At 39.7% G+C, this 26117-nt stretch overlaps 1 protein-coding gene across 1 annotated transcript in view; it reads left to right on the plus strand.

Annotated features, from left to right (window-relative positions):
• Nucleotides 1–18358, plus strand: part of LOC124615501 (vacuolar fusion protein MON1 homolog A) — a 106561-nt gene extending 88203 nt beyond the window's left edge. The window contains exon 8 of the mRNA XM_047143451.1: nucleotides 17557–18358. Within this exon, the coding sequence (XP_046999407.1) occupies nucleotides 17557–17697 (141 nt within the window). The 3' untranslated portion in view covers nucleotides 17698–18358. The remainder of the gene's footprint in view (nucleotides 1–17556) is intronic.
• The last annotated feature ends 7759 nt before the right edge of the window (nucleotides 18359–26117 follow it).

The following is a 26117-nucleotide window of genomic DNA, read 5'->3' on the forward strand; positions in this document are numbered from 1 at the left end:
ATGTTTTACCAGTAGCGGAGCTGGAGTAGGTGGTTGTGGGGGGGATGCATGGGGCAGGTTTTGCAGCGGGGTCGGTTACAGGAGTAGGAACCGCTGGGTAGAGAAGATAGTCTGGGAATATTGTAGGGTTGAAAAAGGATGTTACGGAGGTTAGGGGGGCGACGAAAGGCAACTCTGGGTGGTGTGGGGAGAATTTTGTCAAGGGATGATCTCATTTCAGGGGTTGACTTGAGAAAGTCATATCCCTGGCGGAGTAATTTGTTGATGTTTTCGAGGCCAGGATAATATTGAGTGACAAGGGGGATGCTTCTGTGTGGTCTGGAGGTAGGAACATTGTTGTTGGATGGGGAGGAATGTATTGCTCGGGAAATCTGTTTGTGGACAAGGTCTGCAGGATAGTTGCGGGAGAGGAAAGCACTGGTCAGGTTATTGGTGTAATTGTTGAGGGATTCATCACTGGAGCAGATACGTTTGCCACAAATACCTAGGCTGTAGGGAAGGGAGCGTTTGATGTGGAAAGGATGGCAGCTATCAAAGGGCCGAATCCCGTGCCATTAAGGAGCTGAAAATAGACCGCTCTATTGTCATCCTCCCGGCGGGTAAAGGCTCCACTACTGTCGTACTTGACCGTGTGGAGTATGTGGCAGAAGGACTGCGTCAACTCTCTGACAACTCAACCTACAAAGCTGTTACCCAGGACCCCATTCCCTCCATCCAGACTGAGCTGCAAAAAATCCTAAAAATCCAAGGTCCCTCACAAGGCCTCACAACGGCTTCCATAGACTTACTCACTCCACCTGAGCCACGTACCCCTACCTTCTACCTATTACCCAAAATCCTCAAAGAGAACCATCCTGGCCGTCCCATTGTAGCGGGCTTCAAAGCCCCAACCGAACGTATCTCAGCTCTGGTAGACCAGCACCTACAACCTATCACCCGCAGACTCCCATCCTACATCAAAGACACAAACCACTTCCTAGAACGCCTCAAATCCATTCCCACTCCTCTCCCACCTGAAACCTTTCTTGTCACCATAGATGCTACATCCCTTTACACAAACATCCCACATACCCATGGTCTCTCTGCTCTCGAGCAATACCTCTCCCAACGCCCACCCGAAGATCTTCCAAAAACCTCGTTCCTTGTCACACTTACCAACTTCATCCTCACCCATAATTACTTCACTTTTGAAGGCCAGACCTACAAACAAATCAGGGGAACGGCCATGGGAACCAGGATGGCTCTGTCCTATGCCAACCTCTTCATGGGCCGCATGGAGGAGGCTTTCCTGAAGACCCAACAGCTGCTTCCCCTGGCCTGGTATAGGTTTATAGATGACATCTTTGTGGTCTGGACTCATGGTGAAGAAACACTCCTTAATTTCCTCCATAACCTCAACTCCTTTTCGAATCTGGATTTCACCTGGTCCTTCTCCAAAACCCAAGCCACCTTCTTGGATGTTGACCTTCATCTTGTTGAAGCTCACATCCACACCTCTGTCCATATCAAACCCACAAACAAACAACAGTACCTTCACTTTGATAGCTGCCATCCTTTCAACATCAAACGCTCCCTTCCCTACAGCCTAGGTATTTGTGGCAAACGTATCTGCTCCAGTGACGAATCCCTCAACAATTACACCAATAACCTGACCAGTGCTTTCCTCTCCCGCAACTATCCTGCAGATCTTGTCCACAAACAGATTTCCCGAGCAATACATTCCTCCCCATCCAACAACAATGTTCCTACCCCCAAACCACACAGAAGCATCCCCCTTGTCACTCAATATTATCCTGGCCTCGAAAACATCAACAAATTACTCCGCCAGGTATATGACTTTCTCAAGTCAACCCCTGAAATGAGATCATCCCTTGACAAAATTCTCCCCACACCACCCAGAGTTGCCTTTCGTCGCCCCCCTAACCTCCGTAACATCCTTGTTAAACCCTACAATATTCCCAGACTACCTTCTCTACCCAGCGGTTCCTACCCCTGTAACCGACCCCGCTGCAAAACCTGCCCCATGCATCCCCCCACAACCACCTACTCCAGCCCTGCTACTGGTAAAACATACACAATTCAATGCAGGGCTACGTGTGAAACTACACATGTCATTTATCAACTGACATGCCTGCACTGCACAGCCTTTTACATCGGCATGACAACAACTACACTGGCTGAGCGCATGAACGGACACAGACGAACTGTCCGCCTAGGAGATGCCCAATACCCAGTAGCGGAGCATGCCCTCCAGCATAATTCTAGGGACCTAGGAACCTGCTACACCGTATGTGCCATTTGACTTCTCCCACCCAACACCAGTCCCTCTGAACTGCGGAGATGGGAACTTGCACTCCAACACATCCTTTCATCCCGCCATCCCCCTGGACTGAACCTACATTAAACAACCTCACCCCCATTCACTCTTCAGTCTTCTCCTCTTTCCCTTTCCTCTTTAGCCATTCACGCATCTTTTCATCCTACATAGTTGTGTTTATCTTTATACTATATACATCTTTACTTCTGTATGCATCCTCTTTGGTTTGAAGCTGGCACAGTACTTACAGTAGAATATCTTTGGCTTCCCTCTGACAACCATGCCTCCATCCTTGCTACCCTCCCATTTTCTTTTCCCTGTTGCTTCATAACCTGGGTTGTGAGTAACTGAATCTCCTTTCCCTTCTTCCCTTTCTTTCCCCCCTCTCCACCCCGATGAAGGAACATTTGTTCCGAAAGCTAGGAATGTAAATTTTCAGTTCTGTTTTATGTGTATCTATCGGTTGTACTGAGCTGAGGTAAGTACTGGCCAGCCCCTCTATCTCTTTGTTAGTATTTGTTTCACATCTCTATATGAGATTTTCCATTAATCATTTTTAATTATCCTTCACTGTACAAAAAGCCACTCCATCAATATTAGCCAAAATTCTTACAAAAAAAAGGTGAAATCTGACAGCCGAAGCACATGTCAGTACCGGCTGCATTCACATGGCAGAGAAAATTGTTTGCAAAACTGGAAAACAGGCAAACAGAAGCGGATTTCCAGAATAGATTTTGAAGTGTTTACGTGACCACTCAGGAGTGGTATTGAGTGATCGATTTATGAAATCAGGTTTTGGGAGCCCCATGTAAATGCGATGAACATCTGCTATCATCGCGTGACAAGAGCTATGATTGGCTTACAAAAGCGCTTGGCAATCCCGATTTCAGTGCTTCGGAAACTAATGTTCTGTGTTTGGTGAAAATTGACTATATACTTCCGTAATATGAAAATATGCAACGTACAGGTTGCTGGTAATCAAAGATATATCCAAAACACTTCCCCCCCCCCCCCCCCCCACTTGTGTATATTTCCTAAAGTTGCGGGAGGTTCTACACCAGTGTATAAAACCTTAACCATTCAAAGGATTGATAAGTTTTACAATCTTGAAGGAAAGTATACTGTCACTTATCATGGAAAAACCGTATTTTCACCCAGGAGAAGGTTTATGTTTTAACTGGGAAATGTGGAAAAAACACAATTTTTTTTTTCCTTGTCTGCATATACAACCTGTAAGAAGTTCTTATGTTAAATCAGTAAATGGATCAAAGCTCTCTGTCTGGATACTCTGTGACTGTAATTGCAGTGAAACATAGCAGGATACAGAAAATCCTGAAATAGTAAATGTCTTTTTCCAAAACTGTTTCACAGAGGAAGTGTATTGCCTCTTTTAAATTATCACATGAATGACAGAATGGCTAATATCGAAATAAGTAATCATGGGATAGAAAAACAGCTGAATTCCTTCAACAGAGGGAAGGTCACAAGACCTGATGGAATAAATAAAATACCTAGGAGTACGCATATGAAGTGATTTGAAGTGTATACATAGAGTATGTTAAAGTACTTGCCCCAGTCTAGCAGCAGTGTATCATAGGTCTTTGGAGTAGGGAAGTGTTCCTAATGATTGGAAAAAAAACACAGATCATCATTGTCAAACATATGCCCAAAACTGTAGACTTATATCTTTGATGATGGTCAGTTGTAGAATCATGGGTTATGATATTTCTTAGACTCTTTTTTAGACTTAGTTCCTTTTGTTCCTTCTGGAAGACAGGGCCGTGACAAAATTCCTCCACCTGGTATGATTTCTAGCAAGTCTGTTCACTTTACTCCAGGTTTTCCCATCCTCTGCAGCTTCTCTCTCGGTGTGCTTTTCCAGGTCTCTTTGGGATGACCACGTTTTCTAACTCCTTGAGGGTTCCAATCCAACGCCACCCTTTCAACAGCTCCATCTTGTTTCCTCAGTGTACGCCCAGTCCAGATCCATCTCCCTCCAAAGATCTTCATTTGTCTATATATCTGGCATCTCATATTTAAAATATTCTGGAGACAGCAGTTGATAAAAATTTGGAGCTGGTTTTTGATATGGTTAGTCACCTTCAAAGTTTCGCAACCATATAACAGAACAGCCTTCACATGGCTATTGAAAAACCGGAGTTTGGTCTTCTTTGAGGTGTTCCTATTTCTCCAATAAGGGTACAGTTGTACAAACCCACCATTTGCTGTGTGGATGCGACTGCAAATGTGCTTCTCAGTGCCTCCTGTAGCCGTGACTATACCTCTGAGATAGAGGAAAGACTGGACCTGTTTTACGTCCGGTCGATTAATGGTCGGTCTATTCATGATGGTCAAATTTATCCACATTTCCTTGGTTTTGCAAACATGATGTGAAATGATCCCCCCATGAACCATGGACTTTGCCGTTGGTGGGGAGGCTTGCGTGCCTCAGCGATACAGATGGCCGTACCGTAGGTGCAACCACAACAGAGGGGTATCTGTTGAGAGGCCGGACAAACGTGTGGTTCCTGAAGAGGGGCAGCAGCCTTTTCAGTAGTTGCAGGGGCAACAGTCTGGATGATTGACTGATCTGGCCTTGTAACACTAACCAAAACGGTAGAATTTTGCACAGAGCATAACTTAATCATAGCTAACACTTGGTTCAAGAATCATAAAAGAAGGTTGTATACCTGGAAGAATCCTGGAGATACTGACAGGTTTCAGATAGATTATATAATGGTAAGACAGAGATTGAGGAACCAGGTTTTAAATTGTAAGACATTTCCAGGGGCAGATGTGGACTCTGACCACAATCTATTGGCTATGAACTGTAGATTAAAACTGAAGAAACTGCGAAAAGGTGGGAATTTAAGGAGATGGGACCTGGATAAACTGACTAAACCAGAGGTTGTACAGAGTTTCAGGGAGAGATAAGGGAAAAATTGACAGGAATGGGGGAAAGAAATACAGTAGAAGAAGAATGGGTAGCTCTAAGGGATGAAGTAGTGAAGGCAGCAGAGGATCAAGTAAGTAAAAAGACGAGGGCTAGTAGAAATCCTTGGATAACAAAAGAAATATTGAATTTAATTGATGAAAGGAGAAAATATAAAAATGCAATAAATGAAGCAGGCAAAAAGGAATACAAACATCTCAAAAATGAGATCGACAGGAAGTGCAAAATGGCTAAGCAGGGATGGCTAGAGGATAAATGTAAGGATATAGAGCTTATCTCACTAGGGGTAAGATAGATACTGCCTACAGGAAAATTAAAGAGACCTTTGGAGAAAAGAGAACCACTTGTATGAATATCAAGAGCTCAGATGGAAACCCAGTTCTAAGCAAAGAGGGGAAAGCAGAAAGGTGGAAGGAGTATATAGAGGGTCTATACAAGGGTGATGTACTAGAGGACAATATTATGGAAATGGAAGAGGATGTAGATGAAGATGAAATCGGAGATACGATACTGTGTGAAGAGTTTGACAGAGCACTGAAAGACCTGGTCGAAACAAGGCCCCGGGAGTAGGCAACATTCCATTAGAACTACTGATGGCCTTGGGAGAGCCAGTCCTGACAAAACTCTACCATCTGGTGAGCAAAATGTATGAGGCAGGTGAAGTACCCTCAGACTTCAAGAAGAATATAACAATTCCAATCCCAAAGAAAGCATGTGTTGACAGATGTGAAAATTACTGAACTATTAATAAGTCACAGCTGCAAAATACTAACGCGTGTGTGTGGGCGTGTGCGTGGGCGTGGGTGTGCGCGTACGGGCGTGCGTGCATGTCAGTCAACACTTGGGGGCTGTGAGTGGCAGTTTAGCCTCAACATAAACAAATATAATGTATTGCAAATACATAGGCAAAAAGTGCTTCTATTGTATGATTACACCATTGCATTGCTTCCATAAAATACATAGGAGTATCCATATTGAGTGATCTGAAATGCAACAACTGCATAAAATAAATCATTACCAAGGCAGACTGTGAATATAGAGAGAGATGATTCGAGTTCACATAGAGATTTACCAGCAATCGTTCTTCCTACGAACTGTTGGTGTTTTTATTTTAATTATTATCTTTTTTTTGCATATAGTCACCAACTGGTGACTTTTGCAAACATCATAGCATTTTTATACAATTTTTGTACAAACAGTAGGAATTTGCAATTCACATGTACGAGAAGCCACTTACGGGTGATGCCCTTGGCAATATATGATACTGTACTTCATAATGCAAACATACTGTTGTTACATAGTATAGGTATTTGAATTTACAGCATGTTGTTACAAAAATAAAATATATTACAATTGCCTCAGAGTAGTACATCGTATAGATAGGAGAGTTAGGCCTGCATTTAAGAATAGCTACTTTTCAATGTCAGTATTCATTCAGTGAGTACAAACATTTGAGAGTTAAGAATAATTTTAAGTCCCTTTTGAATACTTTACCTCTTTGGCATCTTATAGCACTTGGCAGTTTGTTAAACCCTGTCTGGCCATTAATCCAAGGACTATGATCTGTTGTCTTTAGTTTAGTTCTGTTTCTGAAAAAGCAATCTTTTTATCTTGTGTTATGGGTATGCATATCAGAGCACTTAGTTTCATTATTTTTATGGGCCACAAAGAATGTTATTAATTTGTACAGATACAAGGAATATACTGTTAGATATTTGTTGTATAAAGGTTTCCCTACATGAATCTCTGTATCCTAGTTGATGCATGGTCCTGATTGCTCTTTTCTGCAGTGTTAGGATTCTGTTCACATTCCTATCAGTAGCAAGTCCCCTTACCTCTATTCCATAATTAATCTATGCAAATATTGTCCCATAATAAGCTTATTTTAATGTTTGTTCCGAGACTAATTTTGATAGTTAGCTAATTAAGTGCAGTGAACTGCTGATTTTATTGCATACAAAATTTATATGGTCTATCCATCTAAGATTTTCGTCTAGGTATATCCCCAAAAATTTACATTTGTCAGTGTCTACTTTTTTTGATGCCATGTATATTGTCAATACAGCTTTGTTACCAAGTTTAAATGTTAATAGCTGGGATTTGATAATATTGACTTTTAGACCTTGATCATGGAAGTAAGTAGTTATTTGACTTAATCCATCAGTTGCAGCTAATGTCAAGTCATTAGTTTGTTTGCAAAAGAACAGAAGTGAGGTATCATCTGCGTAACTTACTAATTGGAGTACAGAGGTGCCTCTAAATCATTAATGTAGACAAGGAAAAGGAAAGGGCCCAATATGGACCCCTGAGATACACCTTGTTTTACTGTTTCATCGCTGGATTGGAAATGTTTGATCTGATCATTAATTTCATAACTCAGCTTTGTACACTGCTTACGATTGGTTAGATAAGTGATCAGTAGTTGTATGGATGTAGCATTTATATTGTAAGTTTCCAGTTTGCTTTTTAGTAGCTCATGGTTCACTGAGTCAAATGCTTTAGTAAGGTCTAGAAATAGCCCTGCTGTCTGCATTCCCTCATCCAGGGCATCATACACCTTGTGGAGAAATTCAGTAGCTGCCGTAATGGTACTGTGATGCTTTCTTAAGCCATGCTGTGTTTCTGCTAGTAAATTATTCTTTGTGAAATAACCAATAAGTTGTGTCGACAAAACAATTTCAAATATTTTACCAAAAATTGGTGTTAGTGAAGTTTGATAGCTCTTCTTTCGATCCTTTTTTATGCACCGGTTCAACTGTACTTTCCTTCAATAAATTTGGAAATGTGTGCTCCCTGATACTACCATTGATCATATGGGTAATTATTCCAACTAATTCCTTATTGCATTTTTTAATTATAATACTACTCAGTCCATCGCAGCCAGATGATGTTGGTTGGTTGGTTGGTTGGTTTGGGGAAGGAGACCAGACAGCGTGGTCACCGGTCTCATCGGAGTAGGGAAGGATGGGGAAGGAAGTCGGCCGTGCCCTTTCAGAGGAACCATCCCGGCATTTGCCTGGAGTGATTTAGGGGAATCACGGAAAACCTAAATCAGGATGGCCGGCCAGATGAGGTCTTATTCTTTAAGTTATTTATTATTTTTGCTATTTCCTCCACACTCACTTCCTTTAAATTCAAAAGCAGTCTCCAGCCTAGGGTAAGGCTTAACCATTCAAGTCAGACCTGTGTTATTAACTGGATTCACAGCTGAAGATATAAAATATTCATTAAATATATTGCAGATTTTATCTGGATCATTAATATGGTTTTCTTCATATTGGATTCTGTCAATTTGAGCATCTAACTTACAGGTGGCTTTGCAATATCTATCTATTATATTCCATGAAGTCTTCCCTATATTTGTTGACTGAGCTATTTCCTTATCTAGGATCTGTTTTCTTAAATTTGACAGCTGTTCCTAAAATTGTTTTTTAGCTTGATTTTACTTATCCTTAAATATTTGCAATTTAGTTGGCTTATGAAGCACACTTAGATCCTCGATATTTTGCCTTAGTTTAATCATGTAAGCTGGAAGAGTCAGTCTGGTGTTTTTTACATTTTGGTTGTGAGTTACTACTTTCTTGATTTCTTTCACTGGGCAGCAAAAAATTAAGATATTGTAAAATAATATCATAAAGTTTGGCCCATTTGTATTTGGACCCTTTTTGCTGAAAAACTAGTTGCCATTCCTCAGATGCTAGTTTACTTTTAATAGCATTAATGTTTTTCTCTTTAAGCATTCTTTTATGTTCTACGACCTGAGTCCTTTCTTGGATGCTTGTGTGTTCATAATCTACAAATTGACATTTGTGGTCTGAGTAGTGGAAGTCCACATTCCAGCATCTAATACTATCTTTTACTTCTTTACTTAGTATTATGTAGTCTGTTCTACTAGAAGTAAACTGAGTTACTCTTGTATCTGAGTTTACTGCATTCATAAGATTATAGGAGTTAAGGGTATCTGTTAGTATGCTGTTATGGTTATTGCAAGATGTTGCCTCTATATTCAAGTCACCAAGTATTGTTACCTCGTTTGGGTTACAGTGTGCCACTATTCTATGATTTTGGTGGACGATAAATCCCAATAATTTTCTGTTTCACTGTGCCCTTTCCGCAACCTTTGATATGCAGTTCAACGCCTGTCACTTCAGTCAAGCCTTCATTATTATACAGATCTAGATAGTTTAATTTATTTAATTTGAGCTGCTCTCTAACAAATACTGCAACACCTCCACCTTTATGATGCTGTCTACAGTAGCTATTTCCTAGTAAATAGCCATCTAGTTTAAAGTAAATAATTTCCTCAGATTTCAGTCTATGCTTGGTTAACACAACTACATGAGGTGAATGATCATTTACAAAAGTCTGCAAAACATTGAGCTTATTTCCAAGATATTGTATATTTAAGTGCATGAGCCTGTTCTGGATTGTTGATATTGGGCCAAATCCGGTTGGAGTAGGCCCTTTCAACTAGTTTCCTTGTGTGTTGGGATTTAGAGCAATAGCCCGTCTGTTTTCACAGCTGTTTTTACGAATTATTATGCCAACAGCTGTGTATGTCTTATGCAAGTCTCTTTTTATCAGATAGATTTAAATGTTGACCATGCATTGTGAAATTAGTGTTTTCGTAGCTGTTGACGTCAAGAAGTCTTAAGTTTTTAAACTTGGAGCAGAAATGTTGTAATTTTTCATTTGTTCGTTGGATTTCACTATTTACACAAGACCAGCCCGCCAGATCAAACCTCAGAGGTAAATTCACTACTATCACATTTGTAGTTGATAGCAACTGCAAGATGATCAAATTTCTTATAAATGCACTGGCCTCGTTGCAGTAAACATTTTGATCTCACTATGAGAACAACACAGTCACTTTTAGTGGAACTGGCACATTCTTTTTGTATATTGCTGGTTACATTTCTGAATTTTACTCCAGTCTTAACAATAGCTGACACATTCACGTTCTCCTTAGCAGAGTTTGATACAAAGTTTGAAACATTGCGGCCATGGCTGTCTCCAAATATTTTTAGTTTGAATCCATGATGTATTCATTTTTTTGTGGCTGAAGAATTGCTCTTTGGAGATTTTGTGTTTGTTTTTGTGATTTTTAACACTGCAGAGCTGTCTTCAGCATTGTCAGACACAAGCTTTTTTTTTTTTGGGGGGGGGGGGGGGGGGGGTGAATATTTATAGAACATTGGTGCTCATCTGCTATTCTTACACTACTTTTACCTGAATTGTCATGTCCTATTTTTTCAGCTGCTGCGCATTTCTTAGGTTCACGTGATATAACAGTTACAGTACATTTGTTTTCATTCACTTTTAGATTATTGCTGCTCCCCAGGATTTTGCATTTGTGTTCTAAAGCAGCACACTTTATTTGTAGCGCTTCAATATCACCTTGCAACATTTCAATTATTGAATCCCTGGCTCTGATAATGTTCATATACTACTTTTCACGTGTTTCTGTTACACGCACATCACATGGCTACTAGTAGTCCACAATTATTAATGTTATGTTTATTTTGCAACAGTTTTTGTGAAACCACCATTTACAATATTTGCAGTAGATACTTTTCCTGACTTTTTTTGTTACATAAATTGCAATTATCACCACTTTTCACTTCACTTTTATTGGAACTATTTACACCCACTAGACTGACTGGTGCCATCTTTCAACAGTTTTCTACTGCTTCACTTGTGTAAACTGGACAGTCTGCACAGATTACTTTTTTTCTTAATTGTATTTTTGTTTACAAATTGTATCACCTTCCAAACTTTCCATACTGATAAAGGCCATAGAAGCATGGTATTTTCTCAGTGAACTTCAGACCTAAAGATTCTGGTAGCTGGAGTCAAAAGTTTTTGTTAATCATGCATTTTGCATTCTTAAAGAGAGTTATTGGAACAAGAAAGGAGTAAGAAAGACTGCTACAGGACATACCCTCTGCCGCAAACGCCAAGGTAGTTTGCGGAGTGTAGATCCAGATGAAAGATGATTTCACATCTTTTCCATTGGGCTACATTGTTTCTGAAGTGAAGTGGTAAACTCAAATTACATCCACAGTAACAAACTGACACACAAAATCTGTTGGATTCCTCTTAATATGTTAAAACCTTTACTGCAAGATTTGCTTCCCCATTTTCTTATGGTTTGCATTCAACAAACATAGTGCCTATTTTGCACAGAGATTTCTCATAGTTGATTCTTAACGGTAAATCACCATATTCTTTCTTCTGGCATATTTAGGGCATAAGCTCTGTACACTTTTAATCAGTGTCATTCAGTACCATATTGTGCAAATTGTGGATGTTGTTAGTTGTGACTGCAGTTTTTACATCATCTTCCACATAAGATATCTTCAATAGAAGTATGGGCACATTTCAATACAGTCATCCATTTTTTTAATTACTTAAAAAAAGGAGCAGAATCCATATAAATGCTTACCAACTTTGTTATGAACTTCCATTGGTGATAAATCATTTGACACAAACAGCTTTTTAACTTCACAAACACCAGTTATACAATTTTAATAAATCATACAGATTATAATTACTTTAAAAAGGCATAAAAACAAAATCCTTCCACAAATGAAATTAACGTTTGACTTATGTTAATGTTACACAGTACCTTAGCAAAAACAAAATTTCATTGAAATCAGCATCTTGAGTACCAAGCCTACAGTTTTTGCATTGCTTGTGTCATAGTTGGAATTTTAACTGGGCAGTTGCTACATGTATTTCTCACTAAACTCTGCTTTTTATCAATGAATATACCCTTTCTTAAAAGCTTTTTTTAAGCTGAGACAAGGGAAATTAGTGTTCTATGCATAAGCAATGGCTCATCACTCAAGTACAGAAACCATGGTTAACAGGATACTATTTTTTCCTGCAAAATAGTGGCAGGTTTAGGTAACAGTGATGGAGATGGATAGTGATTATGCATTCTTTTTCTCCATAGTAGACCACAAAGGCCAAATAACATTGAGATGTGTTGATGTGATAAACCATCCTCATGTTCATAAAATCAGTCCTGCATGACGTGAGCTGTGAGACTGGGACCTCTTGTCTTGGAACACAGCACCATCATTGGGGAACAAACATTGTACCATGGGATGGACCTGATCAGCCAAAATTTTCACATAATCCTTGACAGATGTTATACTTTGGGGCCAATGGAAAACAACTGTATGGCTGCCCAGATCGTCACTGAACCCTCACCAGGTTTCACTCTTTGGATGTAAACTCAGCCAGAAGTTGAGAAGTGTGTGATAAAACTCATTCGACCAAATGTCTTTCTTTCATTGCTTCATGATCCATTTTTTATGACTCTGGCTCCATGTTTTCCTTGTTACAGGCATTCGCATCACTGATGAGTGATTTTGGAATTCCAGCTCGTCCTGCAATTTCCTGCTTTCGGAACTCCCTTCATCATGTTTTGCCACTAAAAAGATTCGTGAATGTGACATTCAGATCTCCAGTGACTTTTGCAGCTGCTCTGTCCTCTTTTTTTTTTCGTCACAATCTTTTTCAATGACAATCCGTCATGCTCACTCAACACACATTTTTATCTGTGTTGTAACTTAGTGGGTGAAGTTTTTCCATTTTCCCTGTATGTGGTGTAAATCTTCGATACAGTGATTCTTGAAACATCAAACACTTCAGTCACGTTGGTTGTGGAAGCACCCACCATACAAGCACCAGCAATTTGCCCACATTTGAATTCTCTTAGCTCTGACATAATGTACACTCACAACTACACAGAACACTGTTCTGACCACAACCGACACTTGCAACATATTGACAACATTGAACAGGTGCCATTTGAGGTCAAATACAACTTGTAGCCTTAACCACCATCTGCATTTATGTTCAAGTGTGCATTTCTTGTGATGTTTCCATATTTTTGTCCAACCCCTGTATCAGAGGCTAGTAATTACAGAGGTATTTTAAATTATTGACTAAAATTGTATTGCAATATTTTAGTCTAAAAAGGCAGGGACTGGTTTTGGGAAAGGACATATGCTGTATTCAAATTGAAAAAAGAAGAGAATTAGACTAGGAAACACATTTATCATTTATAGACTTCGAAAAAGCTTTTGACAGTGTTCAGTGAGATTTTACGCAGGACTTTTTTTTTTTTTTAAAGTGGAGTACCCATATCACCTCATAAACCGATATAATCTCATAGGAGATAGTAACAGTATTAGAGAAAGAAAGCTGCTACTCACCATATAGCGGAGATGCTGAGTTGCGTTAAGCACAACAAAAAGATTCACACAATTATAGCATTCGGCCATTAACGTCTTTGTCAGCAAAACACACACGCACACACACACACACACACACACACACACACACACACACACACACACACGACTCTGCAGTCCCAGACAACTGAAAACACACTGTGAGCAACATCAGTGCATGATGGGAATGGCAATTGGGTGGAGGTAAGGAGGAGGCTGGGGCGGGGTGGGGGAGGAATAGTATGGTGGGGGTGGAAGACAGTGAAGTGCTGCAGCTTAGACAGAGGGCAGGGGAGAGGTGGGGAAGGTAGGGAGGAAGTAGCAGAAAACGAGAGAAATAAAAGGACTGGGTGTGGTGGTGAAATGATCACTGTGTAGTGCTGGAACGTGAACAGGGAGGGGGCTGGATGGGCGAGGACAGTGACTAACGAAGGTTGAGGCCAGGAGAGTTATGGGAATGTAAGATGTATTGCAGGGAAAGTTCCCACCTGTGCAGTTCAGAAAAGCTAGTGTTGTTGGGAAGGATCCATATGGCACAGGCTGTGAAGCAGTCATTGAAATGAAGGATATCATGTTTGGCAGAGTGTTCAGCAACAGGGCGGTCCACTTGTTTCTTGGCCACAGTTTGTCCGTGGCCATTCATGTGGACAGAGAGCTTGTTGGTTGTCATGCCTACACAAAATGCAACACAGTGGTTGCAGCTTAGCTTTTAAATCACATGACTGGTTTCACAGGTAGCCCAGCCTTTGATGGAATCTGGGTGATGTTAGTGACTGGACTGGAGTAAGTGGTGATAGGAGGATGTATGGGACAGGTCTTGCATCTGGGTCTATTACAGGGGTATGAGCCATGAGGTAAGGAATTGGGAGCAGAGGTTGTGTAAGGATGGACGAGTATATTGTGTAGGTTCGGTGGATGGCGGAATACCGCGGTTGGAGGAGCGGGAAGGATAGTGGGCAGGACACTTCTCATCTCAGGGCATGATAAGAGGTAATCAAAACCCTGGCAGAGAATGTAATTCAGTTTGCTCCAGTCCTGGGTGGTACTAAGTTACGAGGGGAATGCTCGTTTGTGGCCGGACTGCGGGACTTTGGGAGATCCAGATAACTAGGCTGTATGGAAGGGACGTCTTGGTATGGAATGGGTGGCATCTGTCGAAGTGGAGGTCAGTAGGTTTTATATGGATGGAGGTACTGATGTAGCCATCTGTGAGGTGGAGGCCAACATCTAGGAAGGTGGCTTGTTTTTTTTTTTAGTACGACCAGGTGAAGCAAATGGGGAAGTTGTTGAGGTTCTGGAGGAATGTGGATAAGATAGTGGGGGACTGGAAAGATAAGGCATGGCAGATTTGTTTTTGTACAAGATTGGGAGGATAATTGCGGCCAGTGAAGGCTTCAGTGAGACCCTTGGTATGTTCCGAGAGGGACTGCTCGTCACTGCAGATTTGATGACCACGGATGGCTAGGCTGTATGGAAGGGACTTCTTGGTATGGAATTTGTGGCAGCTGTCGAAGTGGAAGTTAGTAGGTTTGATATGGATGGAGGTACTGATGTAGCCATCTCTGAGGTGGAGGTCAACATCTAGGAAGGTGGCTTGTTTTGTTGAGTAGGACCAGCTGAAGCAAATGGGGGAGAAGTTGTTGAGGTTCTGGAGGAATGTGGATAGAGTGTCCTCACCTTCGATCCACAAAGCAAATGTGTCAAAATGAATCTGAACCACGTGAGGGGTTTAGGATTCTGGGTGTTTAGGAAGGATTCCTTTAGATGGCCCATGAAGAGGTTGGCGTAGGATGGTGCCATGCAGGTGCCCATAGCCGTACCCCGGATTTGTTTGTAGGTAATGTCTCGTAGGAGATAAATAAGATAACTGTGTTGCTAGGGTCATTGGCAAAGGTGTCAGTTGTGTTTTAAGTTTAATAGAATATGACTGTGAAGAACCTTACACAAAATTTTTAGAAAGGACCAAACTCTGTAGAATCTAATAGAAGAACTAAACATCTAGGAATCTTTCGTTTATTCACTACCATTATTTTCAGAGCAAATAAGTAATTATCTTATAATGAAATATTTAAAACCATTAAGATATCGCATTTTGACTGTGAAAGATATAGACTTGTTTGTGGGCTGAACAGATTTGCAAGTAAATGCAAAGTACCTACATAAATCATAAAAGTGAGCTTTATAAGGGATGTAAATTGCCATCTAGCTGCTCCTACTGAGGGCTTAAATTTTTATGGATGTCTATGGCTCCTGCAGAAGTAGTGTTCACTTATACTTTATGCTTACCAAAAAAATTAATAAGTTCATCAGATCTTGGAACAATGATGAATGTCAACTAAACTGCCAAGGATTGTCTCAGAATTAAAAGTTTAGCAGAATTAATTGAATTTATCGTACTTCCAACACATAACAGCACATTGTGAGAGACATGTGTTCTGGATGGCTGTTAATTAATGCCCAATGTTCAATTCTCTATCACACTCCCACTTCACAACAAGTAATTAAAGCCTGAACTTATCTAATTTCAAATCTCAGCACTGTCTGCCTAAATTCAAAGTCCCCCAACCTTGAATGATTCAAAGTCCAGCTACTGTTGAAAATTTTTCAAGTGCTACACACTAGCAGAATGTGCCCAAGTCCAACAGTGTTTCAGTTCCATTGTTCATCTATGAAAATTTTTAACTTACATGAACTGCCTGCTAACAGAGAACTGCTCTTGGCCATATCAGGTAAACGATTTCCCCCAAAGGGCCCTTACATTGGCTATTTCTAGTTGCAGCAACTGTTTTTCCAAGTCATCAAAACCACATTTCGTGTCGTCATTAAAATTTTTTTTTTCAGTTTACACATGAGTAGTACATGTCAGAGGATGCATCTTCCCAGCACACATCTCAGTATGTTTTTATAAATTTTTCTGTAATTATCTCCTCTTCAACAGCTGTAAAACATGAAACTTTTTTAGTAGAAAAAATATTCAGTCCAAGACAGCTTGCTTAAAATTTGTATAAAGTTATTTACTTTCTTGCATGCTAAGATAGGGTAAATCACCAGCTGTTGTGTGTTGAGTGTTATTGGGAGCGGATGCTATTTGTTTAGATGAGCTCAACTGTGACTACGGTTCTTGATATGGCTCAACACAGACCTTTAGAGTTAGATTGAATTGCTTCGTGGGTTGTGGTACCTTGTCTTAATATCTACTTTCTCATACTGTGATTGGTTCCTGACATGATTCTCTCTCTCTCTCTCTCTCTATCTCTCTCTCTATCTGAGAGAGTAATGAGGTCAGGCTTGTTGAAACATCTTTCACTGCAAGTTCCAGAATTAACATTGGTAATGAGTTAGTTAGGTTATTATATGAGTCTAGTAAGCAGCTGAATTCATGTTGTTACAGAGGATGGGAAGGCTTATTTGATACAGAACACAAATGCTGCCTTTACTGGTACAACTTGGAAATCTTTGGTCATTCATCCTGTTACATTATCACAAAAGAAAGAGTGATATCTGTGCTATATTTTCCAATGGTTTCCATGTGATATAGTTTAGAATACACTTAGGGAAGAGCTTTCACTTTCTGCAGAGTGTGTGTTGCGTATCTGACATGTGAAAAATTAAAACTTTATGCTGGCTGTGTTTTTGAAACTAGATCCCTACCTTTCATGGGATTAATTACTTCATAATGCCTCGTGGACTAACTCAAAACCTCAGCTTGCCTTGGACTCTTCCCATTTGCTTCCAAATATTGCAATGGCATATCCAAAGCCTCATGGTTATTTCTGAGAAAATATCTTTCCACTAAGCAGAGTTTGGAAGGAAAGAGGCAGAGTCCATGCTCTGAGTTGGTCGATAGTGTTTTAGTGAGTGTGATGTTAATTGTAGCATGCTTCTGAGAGAGAGTTGTGGATCTGTGTTCAAATACCAGTCTAACCCACAGTTTTATCATCATAATTTAATCTGTAAAGTATAGTTTTTGATTTACCGAAATTAATCCTTTAGGCTGGCCTTTGTAGTAATTATATTGACTTTATCTTTTCATTTTTCAGGTTACTACAGGGTTCGAGCTCTATATAACATTTGAACCATTGGTTACAAAGCTCAGTGCAATTAATGCAGTCAATAAACTTCTGCGTTGGATTAAGAAAGAAGAGGAACGTCTGTTTATATTAAATGCACCAACCTTTTAATTAAGTATTTGCGTATTACTTATGAAGCTGTGAGTTTGAATGCTGCTACCTTAAAAATAGACTGTTTCTAAAGCCAGTTATGTTACCCCGTCCAAAAAATTGAATTATTCCTGCAATTCTGGCCTTTCCTTCAGCTTTACAGCAATAACAGAATTGTAAAGATTTTGTTGGTATTTATGTCTTTGGATCATGTGTCATCTCTTCTCTGTTAAATTATACGAGACATTCAAGAACGCAAAACAGACCAAACGTAACAAGCTAAATAGTCCACTTGAAAACAGTATAAACTGTATTAATATAGGTAAATTAGACATTCTCTTTTGAATGAGGTGATGATTGTTGGTGCCTTTTTGCAAATAGCATAGTTTCATCAAAAGTTACACAAGAAATGCTAAATACAAAGCGAATTGATTTGCAGAAAAAACGATTATCTCCAGTTCACAAAATCCAGAATTCTTGCATAATGCAGTAGCAAACATAGTCAGGTGTTTCTGCTTTTTGAATGAGAAAGAAAGAAGAGAGAAAGATGTTTGAATCTCCTTTATAATATCGTTCATTCAGGGATACTGTGACATATATTGCTTATTTGTGTACGTATATGATTGATCATAATCGTAATTCAGTCTGTTTTGTTATATATGCTGTGGAATGCTGTAATGAGGAGAATGATGAAAAACTGTTCTCTTTTTTGTAAGAGTTGTTATAAATTACAGTATCTGAGTGGTGGAGAACTTTTAAGTGTGTATGATCACTTCCTTTTGCAACTTCTCAGATACTGTTATAGACCTTGGCTACTGTGTAGCCTCAGTGTATATTGTTCATTGTAATAAAACATTCCAGTACAAAATATGTGTGCATTCACAACAAGAGCAACAATAACAACAGCAACAATAATAATACTAATATAGGGGACCACTCGTAAAATGTGTGGTTTACATAAGGGGTAGGCATGTGTGGCTAGAAATACATAGAGAAATTTTAGGAATGTCTCTAATTACCGAATTCTCCATGGCATTTCAACTTTTTTACTTAACTTACTTTATCTACTTTTGTTAGCATGTATTTTGCTGCTTTTTTCTTTTGAAAAAGATCTTCAACTTTTTATCAATGAAAATTCCTAGAATAGCTTGTAAGTTATTGCCAGGTCATCCATAAAAGTTAGACAGCATACTTAAATCTTTGTTGATTTTCTTCATAAAAATTGTACTATTTTTGTGGCTATGAAGTTATGAATTACAGACATTTGTCATACTTTCATAACATAGTTAAACAGTGAAGGTTATCTGTCATGCCATGTAACAGACCTTTCTGATTTTCTGGATTATGTTCAGTTGGCATACTTCTCTTACTGTACCTGCTGTTACTATGGGAGTGACAAATTTTCAGTTCTTTGCACTGATTCTGAAGAACATCTCATAAGTCAAATAAGGTAAACAAAAATGTCTAAATGCTGCATAACTAAAAATAAATAAATACTATGTTACTAGTGTCGGAAGCTCCATATGACTGTTCACATATGATGCTATTATCTATAGGGAAAATGCAACACCAGAGTTTGGTAGCAGAATAAGGGAAGACTTGCAGAGAATCAATAATTGATGCATTGATTGGCAGTTGTGAATCACTCTAAGAAATAAATCTAAAATTTCATTGGCTACTTTCAAGTGAGCAGTAGTTTCCTTCTCAATAAAAAGCTCATCTTGAAAATGCTGTCTGTTTTCCCACCAGCTGAACCCTTGAGTGAAGAACTGCTACTCAACACTGAGAGAAACATAACAAGAAATAACAGTATACTATTGCTGCAACCACTTCTGCACTCGTGTGGATTATTGATACTGTCAGTTGCACAATACTGTTTCTTTGATGACAATCCATTATCCAAGACTTTTATTGAATGGGAAAAATTTTCTCTCCAGAATTTCACTGTAGGAACAGTATTTATTAGTGTTTTATGAATTCTGTTTGCTGATTTTGTTTTAACACCAAATTCTGTGAGAGTTGTCCATTGCTTCTCTAGAGTGAGAACCACCATCTGAAATTAATAAATGGTGACTTTGAATAAGAAGGTTTTAGGTTAGGACAGACTGTGATTCTTGTAAACATCACTTGCTTCAGAGGTACACTGCACCATTATGTTGATTTATTTAAGAAAGTAGCTTAATGTAAGTGTTGATTTTTGTATGTATGTGTGTTAATTAAAGCATTTACAGCTTGTGGGTACTTGCAGTACACAGGTATCACCCAGCAAAACAAATAGATTACTTGGCAATGGTGGAGCACTGTTGTGCTTACACTTGACAAGCCGGGAGGGGAAATGATAACAGTGCACACTCTGGTACTCTCAAAAGTGGAGTGTTCTTAAATGCTACACACCACTTAGTGAAGTGCCCATTTAGAACAACAACATAAACCTTGGCTGTTGACAATAATTAACTGACAGTATTTGTAAAACTGCCTTCCCTGGTGATGTCACTATTTTCCACAGCTCTGTCTGTAGAGACGTCTTCTGCTGTTTTAAATAGAGGATGATAATGTCGATCCTATGTTCAAATCTCTGCCAGCTGATTGTATCATATTTTCAGTTTCCTTGCTGGTTAAATTATCTCTCCTCTAGTGCTTATCAGGCACTTTTTAGGAATAATACTTGACTTTTCTAGTTTTATAATGTCACAAGAGCAAAAGCTAATTTCGCAGCTGCATAATCAAATTGACAGTGGGGTCTGGTGACTAGCATTATTGCCTAGAAACACCAAGGTCCCTGGTTTGATTTCCAGTGACCACCTCAAATTGTTCTCTGGTGCAAGGTCTGGAAGCAGTACCACTCAGTTTTGTGAGGCAACTGGAAATATGCTTGAAAATAAAAGCATCGAAATTGACACATTGACTCAGAAGTTGCTGACATAGCTTTATGTCAAAAGACTTGCACCATCCTGGGTGACACACAACATTTATCCAAGTGAAAGTATCAGCTGTTATTTTTTCTGGTTAGCAAGCGAAATGCCTGACGTATTAAGACTGTGGATCTTATTGTTTGCAAAATTCCAGATGTGTTCTGTAGGATTTTGGTCTAGATGGTAGTAGGAAGAGAACCATATTGTTGGAAAATTTTGTCATTGAAATAAAGAAGAGAAGATTGGTTCTCCATATTTAATGCCAAAATTTCAACTTTCCTTGTCTGTGCATATTTCTATTTTTTTTATGTTTGTTCTAAATGATAGTCTGAGGTTTTCCTGATACAATCATAAAGGGAAAGCGAACATGAAACAAAACTCTGTATTTACAACAATGAAATCTTGTCTGGCATTGTTGTTTGACAATTTTCTTTGCACACTGTAACAGTGCTGCTGTGACTGTCAAGGTTTATTAACATGAGAGACAAAGTTTTTATTGGAAGAGTTGTCATCACTGTCAAATTTTATTGATGTGAGAAATATCTGCAGGCACTATGAAAAGAAAGGAAACATCTTAAAGTACTCAGTTTTAAACACCACACTCAAGGATAGTGCTGGAAAGTCACAATGAGCATGGCCGAGTAGTGGTGCAAACATAGCTGTTATCACACCCAGAAAGATAGTAGTGTGGTCTAGCCTGGGCCAGGCGACCCTGGAATAACAGACCTGTATGTAACAGCAGCCAAAACACGGAAGTAAGAGCCCAAGTTGGGTGTTTCCAACCATTTGAGGTGGTTTGAGTAACTTCTGGAAAGATTTCTGCCATTTAAACGACCTCCAGTAACAGCTGGAGAAAGCAGCACTGTTAGAGACCCTGAAAAAGAAATATATAAAAGGCAGTTGGAGGCAGTCTCGACAGTTGAAATCGCAGCTGGTCAGTACCAGGGGTCATCTGACTTGTTGAGAGCTGTCACTATAGAGTGACAGTTCGGAAATGCTGCAGTAAACTACGAGAAGACTGTACACATTCGAGGAAGGCAACTGATTTACCAAGAAGTATCCAGCCACAATTGTTACCTTGGATTTTCTTCCTGTTAGTAAAGAACAAGCTCTGTACAGCATGTCTCTAGAAGTATTAATGAATAGTTGTATTTCTATGTGTTTTCAGAACATACAGAGGGACACTTTTCTTCTTGTGTGAGTAAGGTGCCTTGTTATGTAAATTGCAACGAAAGATAATAAGTATTGTTGTGGGTGTCAGAATATAGGAATGCATGAGCGCTGCCTCGCTCTCATCTCCTATTGCAATTCAAGTATTTCATTGTGTATCATCAGAATGAGTTACAAGCAGAGCACTCATTTCCAACAGTGAACAGGAACCGAGAGTTACCGGAAAGGACTAAGATATAGGGAGGTAGTGTAATCGTTTGTGTAAAACCCCATTGTAAGATATCACTCTGAGAAAGGTTGAGTTACTGAGAAGTAAAGTATTCTTACATTGTATCTGGCAGTGTTTGCACCCTATTCACTTCTTAAGAAGCCAAAAACCTTCTCTGCTCATTCCAACCTCACCTCTGCTAAATATCCTAGACGATTTTCTCCATCGCACCCTGATACAGGTAAACTCCACAATGACGTCAACACCCTGACTGTACGGTGCAGGCCACACTTGCATTGTGGGCTTTCAAATAAAAACTATGATCCTCAACTATGTACCCTCACTCAGAATTGAAATATTAAAAGTTTTGACTGGTTTCATTGTCTAGGGGCTGGGATACGTAGTTGCTGCATTACAAGCCAAATACTGCTGGGTATACAGTATACAATATGAATATACACATGAATCGAATGGTCGAAGGTTCCTGTCACTTGGCAATTGTGAATTTTTAATGTAACATAGAAATTTATAAATGAAAGATTGCAACTAAATAAAATCTTCAGTTACTATTTTTAACAACATTAAATGGTGAGTACAATAGCAGAAGTAACTTTAAGGATGCCGTTTATTACTGCAAAACACTTATTGGTGTCGATGATCCACCAATTAAATAAAATATAAGTTGAATAACAGGGAAACAATAGATTCCTACTTCACATAATTCATTATGAACAACAACATAGCTCGCGAGATATTCACTTCTAAATGCATACTATGTCTTCACTGCAGAAGCCACAGAAATCTCACAAGTGCACAAGTCGGCACTACGAAATATTTTTATCTCCCGCAACCACGCGCAAACTGCTCACCACTCTCCAAGTATTTCCTGTGATCGTCCATCGCGCCTTCCCGTCCAGCATTCCCCATTGTCCTCTGCCACCCGATGCTCCTTCCCCACTTCCATACAGTCTCTCCATTGACTTCCGTAGTTGGCTACCGTAGTAATGAGTGCTGTGTTTGTCTAGAGCGCTTCTCCCATCATGTCTCCAAGCCAGCACAAACTCACAAACATATTGAAACACACAAGAAATACTGGATTTACATGTAAATAACTTGAAATTAAATAAATATTCCTATGGCTGGACCATAAACACACTCTAACACACATTGTTAAATACATAAACAAATTAAATAAACATATATCAAAGGAATAGAAACAAAAGTAGGCCAGTAGCCTAATGTCTCTGTTCTTTCTAAAACACAGTAAATATTTCACCAATTTCTTCATGAATAGTATATATTGGATATAAAAAAGACATAGACGAATAAATATATTTGTAAGCATGCTGGTACTGTTTTTTCGTGTAACTGTGGACTACTTATGGCCTGATGTGACCAAAAGTAATCGGCCACTTTGACCTCCAATAACTCGTACTATTCAAGTTAGGGTACATGCCTGTAATTCATACCCATATAGGTTTACACTAATAGCTTTCTAAAGACACATCGATTGATATAATCGGATGAACTGTTTAGATTTTGGAAACTCGTTGCTGGGTGTTACTTGTATAATTTACACTCAGATTCTTAACTTTAAACTAATAAATATATTGAAAATCCTGTTACACCATCAGAATCATTGTGCAAATAATGGTAATGTACATGTTTCTTTTTAAGGTATCATGATTCCTTTGGCTATTATTGATTTCTACATGAACCGTGAAATGTCTGACATTATGGTTTCGCAAATTCCGCCTTCTTTGGCACTCCCGGCATACAAATCTCCTTCATCGTCACAAAGCACAGTCCTCGACACAGCGTCAACATGGAATTCCCAGCCACGCGGTCGGCCTGGACCACGTGCTGGGGCTACCCCTCTTGTTCTGGCTAATGTTCGACACCACGCAGTTGCTGACGAGCCCTGGCTTTCTGAGTGGCCCATGCAGCCACGCTAACTCCGAACTTAGAATATTTTCAGGGCGCCACAACTCGCCCGTTACCTCACAGCATCCAAAGCTGGTTGTAGGACCTGTGCTGCAATGCTACATACGTACAAATTTCAGAGTCTGATGCTCTGTAGAGGTAATTGAAAGTAGGTAATCGGGTGATAGTCTTTCTGCTTCTCCTCTGATATTCTATCTGAATGAGTCCGTTGAACTATGTACAACAAGAAGATTTATGACTACACCTGTGGAACAGGTCAAAAGAACGGATGCCATCTTGAGAACCCAAGTGAAAAGTGGTGAACATGTCCTGGCCAGACTTGTTGGAGGAGAGCCCAGCAGAAGAAAAAATATGTGTAGAAGGAACTACAAGGGAAACCAGTGAAACTGCATTATCTTCAACACAAAGAATTCAGGCAAGGGACAACAAAAGTAGTTTTAAGTCTCTGTGCATAACATTGTACTAATGTAAGATGACTTCTGTTAGTGACTCAGATATCAGCGGCATCAGTGCAAAGGACGCTCTTGTATTGGTAGATAAGTAATTTAGAGGGGCTGAGTCTGAACATAATGAGTGTTCATTTAGAATTTGGATGAGACATTTGTAGGAATGTAAACCATTGTTATTTCAATACATCATATCTTAAATTACAGGAGATGCTAGTGTGAAGTTAACTCTGTGGGTCAGGGCTAACAGTTGGGATCAAATTGGGTTGATCTTAGAAGAGAATTATTCAGATAAGTGCATCGTAGATTTTTACACATATATGATATTTCAGGCCGGACAACACTCCGTGGAAACAATTTCATAATGTGCAAATCAGATAGATGAATTACCAGAATCATTTTGAGGGACAATCACCAGAGTGACAGAGGTGACACAACTATAAGGTCAACTGGATCGTGTATGTGCACTATAACGGGCTTGCTTCGTTCAGGACTATCAAGTGATAGGATTCAGACAATTGTACGAAGTGAGGGTGAGCAAATTAGCCTAGGCGGTGCAGTGGAGGTAGTGTTGCAGCTGGAAAGAGCACTATTATCCATGAAACAAATGGGTCAGATCCCATGAGTGGTTCGTAAGGAATGTGAAGTTTGAAGTAACATGGGACAAGGGGTCACATAGCTAGAGACTGTAGGAGGCCAAAGTTAAGCGCTAAGGTGTGATGGATAGCAACACTCAAGAAGAGGGAAGAATCAAAGAGCTTCCAAAATGTTTGTTAGCACTACTGAGATTTTTAAAAATGTGCTTTTTCATAGACAACTTGTGAAGCAATCCTAGGTGCCAGTAGGCAGGCATCAGAAATCGGAGGGGGGTCAAGGGGTTGCATGTCTGCAAGTGCCTAAGTACCTAGGCACATTTTTAAAAATCTCAATAAAGTTGGGCGATTGCCACTTACTGAGGGCGTTGTCCAACTGGGGGCTGTTAGAAGGACCTTTTGCCAATTTTTTTCACATGTCGTGACCCTGCTGCCTCCCATGATCACACTACAAGAGGGTGTGAAACAGGGGGGCTCAAAATGCATATGCACCCTTTGCTGCTTAGAATTATGTTCAGATTTTATCGAATGGTTTTAATCTGTCCCTAGTGGTTCATCCTGTGAATGGGAGCAAAAATTTGCTTTGCACTGAACCTCCAATGGTGTGCAATCGCATTAGTGGAGATGCAGCCCCATAATGCACGTCTGGCAGTGTCAAAGGATGTCAAGAATGTTGTTTTATTGGAACTTGCACTGCAAACTGTCAGTTTTGACTTGAAATATGTGTGAATCGAAGCCCCAAGTAAAGGGATGGTTTCATTGGTGCCCATTATGCCACACCCTGGGGCTTTTTCATGTTGATTTTGCGTGGTGGTGTGCCTGAAATGTTTTCTTCAGTTATCCATAAGAAAACTTCATGAATTCAACACTGCATGTTTCAGTTCTGAGCACCTTCCCATGGGCTTCAAAGGAAGGGATGAAATGTGGGTAAGAGGGGTACTGATGACCTTCCGAGCATGTGACATGTCCATGGTGGTACTGGGCAGAATTATGGTGAAATTTGGGGCCAGTCTTGTGTCATTAACCCACCTTACACATCACATGGACTTCAGACTGTGACCTTTTTTTCACATTTGGCGACATCAAGCTTTCAAAGCATCGTTGAGCCCTAGAATGAAGTTACAGCCCATTACACTTTTGCGCCTTTAAAGGGGACGGTTGTAAGCAC

Source organism: Schistocerca americana, chromosome 5 (genome assembly GCF_021461395.2).
Source record: "Schistocerca americana isolate TAMUIC-IGC-003095 chromosome 5, iqSchAmer2.1, whole genome shotgun sequence".
NCBI lineage: Eukaryota > Metazoa > Arthropoda > Insecta > Orthoptera > Acrididae > Schistocerca > Schistocerca americana.